The 12,157-nt window shown below is 41.4% G+C and overlaps 1 protein-coding gene across 2 annotated transcripts in view; it reads right to left on the reverse strand.

The window, feature by feature from the left end:
- Positions 1 to 12,157, reverse strand: part of PRKN (parkin RBR E3 ubiquitin protein ligase) — a 1,351,707-nt gene that overhangs the window by 915,592 nt on the left and 423,958 nt on the right. For both annotated transcript variants that reach the window (XM_030316747.1, XM_030316746.1), the window contains exon 3: positions 2,374 to 2,605. In XM_030316747.1, coding sequence (XP_030172607.1) covers positions 2,374 to 2,605 — 232 coding nt within the window. The remainder of the gene's footprint in view (positions 1 to 2,373; positions 2,606 to 12,157) is intronic.

The raw sequence follows: 12,157 nt of genomic DNA on the forward strand, positions 1-12,157 counted from the left end.
ACTAATCAATGTTATTTTTTATATCAATGTTCATTTAGACTGATCCATTTTTACCCTTGTATTTTCTGAGCATCGTCTCTTATATCTCTTTTGGTCACCCTGGGTTCAAACCACCCCTCCCTGTTGTGAATAACATTCTTTCAGACTGAGTACAAATACTCTCAGTGTTTGTCTGAAAGCGTCTTTATTTGCTTCTCACTTTTAAGCAATAATTTTGTAAGGTATTTTAGGTTTAGAATTCTAAGTTAACAAGTCATTTGATGTGACTCCACTGTCATTTTTCTTCCATTATTTCTGCCAGGATCGATTCAAATTATTACTGCATTGCAAGTAATCTATTTTCTTCATTTGATTTTAAGATCTCTTTTTCCTTGCTCTTTTACTTTCTTTATTTAAAAAATTTTTTTTAAATGTTTATTTATTTTTAGAGAGAGACAGAGACAGAGCGTGAGCAGGAGAGGGGCAGACAGAGAGACACAGAATCTGAAGCAGGCTCCAGGCTCTGAGCTGTCAGCACAGAGCCCAACGCAGGGCACGAACCTATGGGACGTGAGATCATTTACCTGAGCCAGTCAGATGCTTAACTGGACTGAGCCACCAGGTGCCCCTAGTCTTTTACTTTCTTTATAAAGTGAATTTATCTTTGTTTATCTTGATTAAGACCAACTGAGTGGACGTTTTTTTGTCTGTTTGTTTGTTTTTGCTTTGTTTTGTTTTATCATGCTTGGGACCGTGTACTCTTGAAACAGGATTCTCAGTCATTCTCTTATTAAACTGTCTCTCTTCTATTCTGTATTCTCCTATAATGAAATTTCCATCAGAAATATGTTTAGCCATCTCGTTCTAAACCCCTAGTCTCTGAAAAGCATTGTTTTACCTTTTAATCTATACCACATTATGGAAAATTCCCTCGTATCTATCTTGCAGTTCACAAATTCTCTCTTTGGCATTGACTAACTTGCTGTTTTAACCCATCCACTGAGGATTTTTTTTTTAATTCCAGTAGCTAAAATTATGTTTTATTTAATAGCTATATTTTTCTATTATGTTTGTTTTCTGATTTAGGTTTCTATTTTTTGTATGCTTTAATTAACATAACATGCATGTGTTTTGTGTTCTGTTTCAAATTGTTGTTTTATTTTCTCAAGTTTTAGGGGAAACCAATCACATACATCACGCACACCATAAATCTGAGTCTGATACTTATATTAACTTCCCATTCTGGATCACACAGGAACTGCAAAGGTTTAGATGTATCTCAGTTTCCTCCACATATATATATTTTTTTCATTCTGCTAAGTGCTCAGTGTATGTAAAGGACAGCCTTCCTCCCCTGAACAACCTCCTGAAGGCCACCAGGGTATCAGCTCATGCACCTAAATTCTGGGTTTATCCATTCCTCTATACAAAGATAACTGCTATGTCTACTTTTTCACTTGTCCTTGGAAATTTTTTCTTTTTATAATCTCATCTATGATTTTTTAAACTTTGTTAAATTTTACTTAGTGAAATTAGCAGGAGACATTTCATATTATTTTAGGCCTCCACCTTGCTAGTTCCTGAACTCTCTGACACTGTGAAATCCACAACGGCCTCGAACTGCCTATGTCCTCACTCATTGTACGTGAGAGAGAAATGCACATATAACTTATAAAATCAGTTATCATTTTGTGTTTTCTGTCACACATAGTCAAAAATAATCCTGATACACCTTTGACTATTTAGATTGGAAAACAGAGGACTAAGGGAGACACATTAATATTGTCAAAATAACAAAGGAATTGCCATCCTTGCTAAATAAAAGCACTTTTGAAATGGGTTGCTACGTAGACAGAAGGAACACCCTTTCATACAAAGGGTGTTATTGACATTGTAATGGGTTGCCTTGGCACCTGCAAATGACTAGAATTGCCTCTATACTTCTCTTTCTGCTTTTTAAAATTTCTCTACATCATCAGAAACATAATAAACCAAAATGTATTTTAGGGAAATAAGAAATAGAAAAGGGAGGCAAACGTTGAGAAGGACATACATGCACCTTCATCACATATTCTGACCCAAGCACAATACATCACATTTCCACCCCACTCCTAGTTTCTCAAAATAAATAAAAATAAAGTAAAATGCTATTATCATGGTCCTGACGTCTCCTCCATCCCTCACCTTCATTCTCAACCTGAAAACCCTGTTTTATTGCATTTATTAAATGTATTCATCTCAAATTTTATGGCCAAGTACCGTCCTCCCAGCGACGTCTCCCTCCAGTAATCTAGAACTTACCATGAACCAACTATGCACGTGTTGAGGCCCTTCTCTGTGGAGACCTGCTATACAAAGTGCTCTACTAGCCACAGACTGGGTCTGTACAATTACCTGGCCTTCCAGCTGGCAGGGTCTCCTCACGGTCATTATTCAGGACCACAGCCAGACCCACTGAGTGCGCAGGGAGGACTGAGCTGCTGAGGTCCACACGGGTCAAGCTCTCGGGCTCTCTCCTCGAGCCCTCCAGGGCGTTTTGTGGGCTGTCACCTCCTTCCCTTTCTGGGCCTTTTCTCCAGGGTCTCAGCACAACATGAACGATGCTCTGCTGGTCCAGGTCACAGCTCTATGTGGGAGCAAGGCAGAAACAGACCAGAACATTAGACCAATACTAACTTAAAATGCCAAGCAAGGTTCACCTTGTCCTCCGTCCCAGAGTACACGAAAGACTCTAAAATCTGTTTAGGTCCAAGGCTGCACGAAATCACGGAACTTAAGAAAACAGCCATGTGTGACTGATCACGTTAGATACACTTCTCCTGTCATCAGGGCGACAGAACTCACGCGTGTGTGTGTTCCGCACACAACACTGTACTGGGGCCACAAACCGAAATGTGGGGATAAAGGGAACAGGGCGATAGAAAACTAGGGTAATATCCAAAGCGACATGAAATGTAGCAGGACAAAAAGGAACCGCACTGCATACAGCAGCACAGTGAAAAGCAGTATTCTTTTAAAACTGGCTTATTTCAGAAGTGATGTGTCCTCCCAACTATCAGATATAAATACTTGCATTTGTCTCCATTCACAAAAGCTCAGAGAGTTGGTTATTGTCAATTACAGGGCATCTTTCTCTACAATTTAAAATTACTGTGTTTATGACAGACTCCACACGTACCCCCATGTCACCGGCAAACACATAAGCACGGCGATGGGGAAGCAGGGGAACGGCAGACCCAGGCCACCCCAGCAGTCATCCACTGTTTCTGCCAATTTCACAATTAACATCAGTGACCATTTGCAAAAATGTTCTGCGTCAATATATTGATGTGTATGAACAGGAGACTTGAAAATTTAGTAGAATTAAAGTTAGAAGTCAGCTAATTTACTAGGACAAAAACTAGACTACCTGAGATCAAAGCCAGGTCTCAGAATACCTAATGGAGGGGGCACCTGGGTGGCTCAGTGGGTTAAGGGTCTGATTTTTTATTTCGCCTCAGGTCATGATCTCATGGTTCCTGAGTTTAAGCCCTGCATCTGGCTCTGCATTGACAGTGCAGAGCCTGCTTGGGATTCTCTGTCTCCCTCTCTGTATGTCCCTACCCTGTGCACTTGCTCTCTCTCTCGCTCGCTCTCTCTCTCAAAATAAATAAATAAACTTAAAAAAAATAGAATAGCTACTGGATAGAAAGTCACTCATCTGTCTGCAGAGAAGACCCCCAAATTTCGATATCTACAAACTACCCGCTGTCACTCTCTCATCATAGCAATCAATGTTCAAAGGACACCCATGCAAACACAGCGATACTAATAACAATCAGAACTGGCCCCCTGCCCCCCTCCAGTGTTCCACCATTGCACCAGCAAACGTTTAAGAGTGACGCCCACCATGTGTCAGCATTTCCTGCAGCCACACAGTTGTGGACTCAGAAGGTCACCAGGTGACCACCCCGGGTCCTGAATCCCATTCCTACCTCTTCCCCATCCTGGGTTCTGAACCACTGCCATGGGGACACACTCACTCTCCCTGCCATCTGTCCTCACAGCTCTGTGTGTCAGGACTGCTCCTACTCAGCAGTGGTCACTGGGTCATCAATCTCTGCCACCTTGGCCTGCCCCCACGTAACTACTCCATTTCTGTCAAAGCACCGCCCTCCCCCATGGTATCTAGGGTCAAGCCCTCCCTGCCCCCCTTCAGCTCTGATTATCCTCCTGTGTCTTCTAATGGCTTCGGTAGAATCACCACCTTGAGCTCCTCCGCCCTTCCCTTACATCCAGCAAGGACTTAGAAATACCCTTCACATCTTCCGCTCCCTTACTTCCTAATTGTCATCTCCCCATTTTAGCCCTTCATCATCATAGGAGCTCTGCAATTGCTCCCTGACCTCCCATCTCTCCCTATAATCCATTATGTGCAAGTTTCTGGGGTATGCTACATAATCTTTTAAGATGTCTCACTATAAACTGTTAAAAAGAATCTGACAGCTCATTACCATCTTCAGGTGTGTTTAGACTTTTCTCCTCTCTAGACCACCTGCCTTATGATTTTATCTCCTTTCCCTCTCCTTCACTGTATACATGATAGATTAGGTTTCTCATCAGAGCTATTCACTCTCATCTCTCCTCCTGTCCTTGAGTTGGGCTCAGTAGCATGATTGGCTTTGCCCAACATGACTGAACCAGGGCCTTGAAATGTATCTGCACCACTGCTGGGGCCAGCAATAGAGCACCCTTGGGTAGTTTCCACCCAAGTGCAGCAGTACCCACAGCTTGGGCACAGCCTTCCAGCTGGATGCAGGCTGGCCCTGCAGGCCCCCAGCTGACCTGACGGAGATGTTTATCAATGCACGACACTGAGATTTTGTGGTTGTTCATCAGGCAGTAATAGCTGACAGTATCTATTTTCCATTCTAATTGGACTAACAGACATTCTATCACTATTCATCATGGCCGCCGTGTTCGGCTAGAACTCTAGGAACTGTATATGGCCTTTAGCCTGGGTTATTTCAAATAAACCAACATCAAGAGCTGGAGTACACTTGAGTGGGCATGTGGGGCAGGAGCTTTGCCACAAGGAGAAACAGCGGGGAATCAGTATGCCAACATCCCCTGAGGCTTTTATCTCTAGTGTGTTCTTTTCAAGGAGGCTCAAGAATTCAGTCGGATAGAATTCCTCTATCTAAGTTCAGGACTTATGTGATCCTCTCAGATAAAAGTAATGCCTTTCTTCCTCATCTCAATGCCAGAAATCTGCCTGCCATGCTCTTCTTATAGCAGTGGTCACAGCTTGGGCAGTATTTGCATGTGTGTGTGTGTGTGTGTGTGTGTGTGTGTGTGTGCGCGCGCGCGCACGTGTGCTTGTGTCTGTGATCTTCAGACTAAATTTAGAAATTCTTGAGAACAGCAACTGGGTCATGTTTATAGTTTTACTTACCAGAATGCTTCACACAGCACTTTGAACCTAGCAGATTTAGAAAGTATGTCTGTGAATGGAAAAGGTGAGGGACGGGCTAGGAAACAAGAATGAATGAACAAATATAAATAGTCATAAGCTCAATACCTAAAGTGCTCCCTGGGGAACCAGAAGGCTATGGAAGAAAGAACGTGTAATTTAAAGCCAAATAGATGCAATTTATTAGCTGTATAATTTTTGGCAAATTACTTTTCCTCCCTAAGCACTAGTTTCTACATCTGTCATTGGCAGTAATATCACCAACTTTGAAGACTACTCTGAAGATTTGAGGAAACAGAAGAACAGACCCAATGCACAGCAATAAGTCAATACAGAGTTGTTAGTATTGTATCACCATTTAGGAATTTTGAAAACTAAACAGGATTTGTCCCTTATCTTGTGCATCCATAAAGCCTCCAAATCCTATTAGGCTGTGCCACTCACACAGTCCAACTTGGAAAACGGGCACATAAGGTAGGATAAGCAGATGCTATAGATGTGACCATCACTCTGGCAGCATTCTGGCTTCCTGTGAACTGTGTGTGTGTGTGTGTGTGTGTGTGTGTGTGTGCACATATATGTATATATATCACTATATATATATATGCATATACATATGTATATGCATATATATACATCTCACTATATGCTCAGATGCCATAAAACATATGAAGAACCTCAGTAAATTCTCAGAGTCTGCTAAAATTTGACAAATATGGAAGAAATCCAAATACTGAGATTTTCCTTTCAAATCCAGATTTTTCGAATGCTCAGGGTAGAGCTGGAAAGGGGATAGGAAGACCCCAAACAGATTTCAGTAGTTACAGTGATATGTATAGAACATATTTCCCTCAGTCTCCATCCTTGGTTCTGAAACCAATAATTGCTTAATTCTTTGACTTGTTATAAAAACCAGTGTGGATCTCAGAAAGCAGTCCCTTTGCCAGATGGTATACCTGCACTATCACACTGGTTCAGTTCAAAACCTCATTAATAACACATTCTAGGGATAAAGTTTAGTGAACTAGCCACTCTAAAGCCCAAAATAATATCTAGTTCTCGCAGTATACAAAAAATTCCTCAGCTTCGGGAGGTCGAGATCTTCAGTGGGAAGACAGCAGAGTTCTCCAACATGGCTTTAAATTTCCTCAGGACAAAAACAATGTCTACTTTATCTTCGTTTTCTCAATAAATAGAATATCGCCTCACAAACAGGAAACACATTTCATTTGTGTTTTGTTATAACTTACCAATTCAACAAGAAAGGTGACATAGGTTGTTTAGTGTTGATGAACAAAGTAGTTAATTTGTTCAAGTGGGCTTGCTATTATGCTGTCAAATGGAGCTGTGGTCCCACCGGGAACTGAGACATCTGTATCTTGGACATTCTGTACACGACCTTTGATTTGGAGATATCCCAGTATTAACAAAACATCTATGGGAATTGTTTGGCAACCAATGGCCAACTCTCACCCAGTTGGCCATTATTCAACAATATCCAAGGAGTTGGTGTATTTTTCTTTTTCCAAAAAGGAGTTGCTTTGCTGACATGCAGTTAGGATTCAAATATTTGGAAGTCTGGTGATCCCCTTAGAACACTGGAAATAAGCAAAACTTGAAAAACCTGCTAATGATTTTCAAAATAGTCTTAACCTTTGAGACCATGTAAAAACAAGTATATTCGAACAAGAAAATTCCTGGGGATTGAAAAGTTATTGGAATGTTTCCCAAACACTCAGAGAAGGGTTAGACAGACAATCTCTAAAATAAATAATTATGCGCTTCAAAAAGTCAAAAATGTCACACTATTAACAAAGTGCTTTCATCTTCTATAGCAATAACAATTATATTAATACAAGTAAAATAAGTAAGTGCACGATATCTTTGAGCTCTAAATGGCCTCCAGACTGCATTGTAAGGTTTTTGATGCAGTAAGTTGTTTAGTGTTCCCAGAGTCCTCGGAGGGAGGTGCTGTTACCATCCCCAAGTATGTTTTGGGAAATCCTGATGTATGGCCGAACAAATAAAGCTCTTTATTTTACTGGCTGTTCAATTCGATCACACCTAACAGAAGATGAAAGGGAACCTTCATGACAGGTTCAATGTCACCCAGCTCCTAAGTGTGAAGCCCAGGTAGAAACCCAGGCTGAGGATTCCCCCTTATCCTTCTCTGACTCCCCTAAACTCCACAATGTGGCTGCTGAGAAGCGGGTGGTGTATGGGGCAGACAGAGCAGGACGAGAGCACAGGGGCCATCGTGAAGAACAGGGTTTGGAAGCTGTATGGACAAGCCCCAGATACAAAGGAATGATTGGGAGGAAAGCCAGACACCCAGAAGCCTTAGAAGACAGCCCCACTGGAACTGAGTCAAAGGAGGAAGCAAAAGAGAGTATGGGCGGATCTGATTAAAAACAAACAAGATAACAAGGTAGTGATGAGAGTAAGGACCAGTGCCAGTTACACAGGAGTCATCAAAGCAGGTAAAGAACTGGAGTGAAGGTCACCTGGCAACAGTTAGTCTCTGGCCCAGAAGGCCAGTAGCGGCAGGCAACTCAGCGCTCCTTGGGGTCCCAAGCCCCCGAGAAGACAGCACTGACCACTCTGTATTGCACCTACTTTCCTATGTGTTTCTCTCCGTCACCAAGCAGTGCTAGCCTCAAGAAAAGACACTGCATCTCTCTAATGCTGAGCTGGCTACTACAGAGACCAGCCCCACCCGGGTTTGTTGAATGACTCAGTGACCTTGTGAAGCACGCATCAAGTGTGGCAGCCACTTCGGAGGTGAGGAAACTTTCGCATGGCTTGAGTGACTCACCCAAATTAGACACATAATTGGGAAACGAAGGAGCCAGCCCTGTAGGCCATGTTTTCTGGCTGTAAACCCAGTGCTTTTGCAAATAATCTGCTTTGAACTATTCAAATATTCTGCTTCTCCACCTCTCTGAAGTCAGGAAATGGGCAGGCATGTTGGACACAATGTCCTGCAGGTTTATTTGTACGGGCATACTGACCAATCCACACTCATGGGCATACTGACCAATCCACACTCATGGGCATACTGACCAATCCACACTGGTCGGCATACTGACCAATCCACACTGGTGGGCACACAGACCAATCCACGCTCGTGGGCATGCTGACCAATCCACACTGGGCAGCATACTGGCCAATCCACACTGGTGGGCACACTGACCAATCCACACTCATGGGCATACTGACCAATCCACACCGGTTGGCATACTGACCAATCCACATTCGTGGGCATACTCTACCAATTAGTCATGCTAGCTTCTCTCTAGTCTTCTAAGCTCTATTTTCATCCTACAAAAATGCCTAAATGATTTCAACGGGAAGGCTGTCCTATTGTGTACCAACTTTACATTTTAAAGGCTGAAAAATCTCTGATTTTCATCTGCATTTTAACCACACACATTTTTTTCCTTCAGAAAAGCAATAATATGGTCAGCCAAGAATTATCAGATAAAAGATTTCCTAATTTAATAGTCAATGTTGTTATCATATTTTCATTTTAAAAATTGTTTTGACACGAAAGAGGTCTTTCTTAGATGATCTGACATAAATTATCTCAGTAAAAAAGAAACACTTTTTTAAACAATTCAGATTTCCCTTTCTTTTGCCGTTAAAAATTCAGAATGCTTTTTAGTTGCTTCTTCTGATAATAACTTTTCACAAACATGTTTCTGTACAAGTTTTTAATAAAAGTATTTTCTGTGTCAGAGAAAGACAAAACGGCAATTATTTAGGAAGTTAAAGATATTTTTAGATGTAATGGTTGAGAAATATTTTGTATGGTCACAGCTAACAAGGCAACAACATGGATGAAGCAGTGCGAGCCCAGAGATGTTCAGAGGAGAGTCAGAATAACCAGAAAGGAATCGTTCCCACGGGTTTGTTTCTCTTGAACTCCAGTTCCCTCAGTCCCCTTCAGTGAACACTAAATGCCAATTTATATTAATTGGACGAGAATAAAAACTGTTCCTTCAACCTGAGCTTTCATTTTTTTACAGAGATTTGTAGAAGATGGATATTTTGCGATTTATGCTTTGAATTTATCTCACATTTCTTATGACTGGTTTTCATTAGAATCAAAGATATTATGCCACATAGAGATAATGAAAGGCCCCTTCTCTTGTTGCTGAAGGCTGAGGAACACAATTGATGTGAAAGGTCAATTAGCCCCATGCTAATTAGCCAGGGAGGGTCGGAGCCATGCTCCCCACGTCCCTCCCACCCAGGGCCTGGGACCATTTTGCTGCTCATTAGGATCCAACAGGAGAGGAAGGGGACAAACGGGAATTGATGGCCTTCGCTACCAGGGAGCTGTGTAGTAGATGATTTACTGCAGGTGGATGTGAGTCCTGTATGCACAGGTGAGGTCTGGGGTTCCCTGGGTCCATGCATGCCCTTCCCTAGATACACAGGCCACCTGGTCCTACACCCATTAAACCAAATTAAATTACGTTTTATATTGTGAGCTTTACAAAAAGCACTTCCGAGTGTCATTTCTTTAAATGTTCTATTACTGGTTATGATGAATATTATGAACAGTTAAGATACATATGCATGGAGTCTTCCAACAGAGTTACATTAGTTTTGACAACTCATGCATATGCTTTATCGCATTCATGGGGAGGGTGGGGCACAGCGCTCACACACTCTCCTTCTCAGGCATGTATGGCGATCAGATGAATCCTGAACAATATCCATTTTGTATCATATCTCCTTCCTATAGAAATTTTTTCCTAGTTGATACAACCCTAGGAAAAGGTACAAAGCATGCAAACTGTCCCGAACCCATTTCCTATGATACCTCTCTCTCACTGCGTTTTCTCTCTTCCCAAAATTCAGTGCAAAATTTATTGCTGCCAAAGAGATTTGGTTTACAATGTGGAGAGAAGATATTTTGCAGCAATGAGGCCATTTCAAGAAAAACAAGATAACCTGATAAGGACAAAAACATCTTTAAATCCTTTTTCGGCATTTATTCATTGCCAGGCCCTAAAAGAATGTTGGCCATTTTATTCTGCAATTTGTTTCTGGTTTCCCTCTCTTCATCCCTCACATATTTCTACTTTCTAAAAGAATCTGATGGTCTTTGGATGTTCTCCCCTCATCTCCCCTGTCTTCCTCTCTGCCCCACCCCCTCCCCACTTTACTCATCTGCCCTATGCTGCCTTTCTCTCTTTCTTCTTTCTTTCTTTCTTTCTTTCTTTCTTTCTTTCTTTCTTTCTTTCTTTCTTTCTTTCTTTTTCTTTCATCACTTTTATTGTTAAGATATTTTTTGTCTTGGGGCACCTGGGTGGCTCAGTCAGTTGAGTGTCCCACATCAGCTCAGATCATGATCTCACAGTTCATGAGTTTGAGCCCCACATAGGGCTCTCTGCTGTCAGCACAGAGCCTGATTCAGATACTCCGTTCCCCTCTCTCTCTGCCCCTCATCAGTTTGTGCTCTCTCTCTCTCAAAAATTAAAAATATCTCAAAAAAAAAAAAGATATCCTTTGTCTAACTTACTCTTACATAGAGAACAGTATGGAAATTTTTACTTTTGGGGACACAATCCAGCAAAATTTATGCCAAAAGCCTAGCTATAGAGATTGTTTAGGGCTGTTCAGACCGTTTCTGCTAACTTCTATGCTTGTAAACATGACTCATTTCAGAACTGTAAGTGTTTCCCAGACTCTGTGAAATATCAGGACTTCTTAAAGGAAATACATAAAAATTTCAGGTAAAGAATATTGAGAATAGTGGTGGGGAAAAGCTGTAGGAATCTTTTATTTGCACTAAACTACTTTCTACCTCTAGGTCCTAGATGCTCAGTATATCTCACCTGTGTTGTGTTTCTAATCCATGATTTCTCTTGTGTGAACACGAGGGCCAGACTCATTCAGAACCAAAGAGAAATAGGTGTGCCTTTGCATGGCCTACAGCCCAATGTCAGTTACTAGGAATGCACCAACTAAGCACAGAAAAATAAGTTGATCGGCTCAAGGTTGCAGTAAGGTAGTAGCCAATCTGGAACAGAATAAGTTTTCTTTTGTTTTGTTTTGTGTTCCAGTGTAACTAACATACAGCATTATATTAGTTTCAGATGTACAATGTAGTGATTTAACTACTTTATGCATTAGTCAGTGTTCATCATGAGAATAAGTTTATTTTATTCATGTCTTTAAAAGAATCTATTAGATGACACAGAAAATGCTTATTTTGAATCTGTAGAAACCCAGAGTGATAATTTGAACCTTTGATTATTTGAAAATAGATCTCTCTCCCTCCAAAAACAAACTAACAAACAAAAATGAAAACAAATCCCTCTTAGGAGAAAGCCATGAAAGAAAAAGCCATGAAGTCACACATCTAACACAGAGCTTTAAGAGAAGAAATGCGTGTTTGGGGCACCTGGGGGGGGGGGAGGGGCTCAGTCATTGAGCATCCAACTCATGATTTAGGCTGAGGTCATGATCTCCTGGTTCATGAGATTAAGCCACATGTTGGGCTTTGCTAACAGTGTGAAGCCCGCTTGGGATTCATTCTCTCTCTCTCTCTCTCTCTCTCTCCCTCTCTCTCTCTCAAAAATAAATAAATAAACATTTAAAAGGGGGGGGAAGGGGAAAAAAGAAAAGAAATGTGTGTCGACTCTAGAAGGAAGAAAAATAACCAGGGACCATATATCCTTAAATATTACACCTACCTACCACCCTACCTAC

Source organism: Lynx canadensis, chromosome B2 (genome assembly GCF_007474595.2).
Source record: "Lynx canadensis isolate LIC74 chromosome B2, mLynCan4.pri.v2, whole genome shotgun sequence".
NCBI lineage: Eukaryota > Metazoa > Chordata > Mammalia > Carnivora > Felidae > Lynx > Lynx canadensis.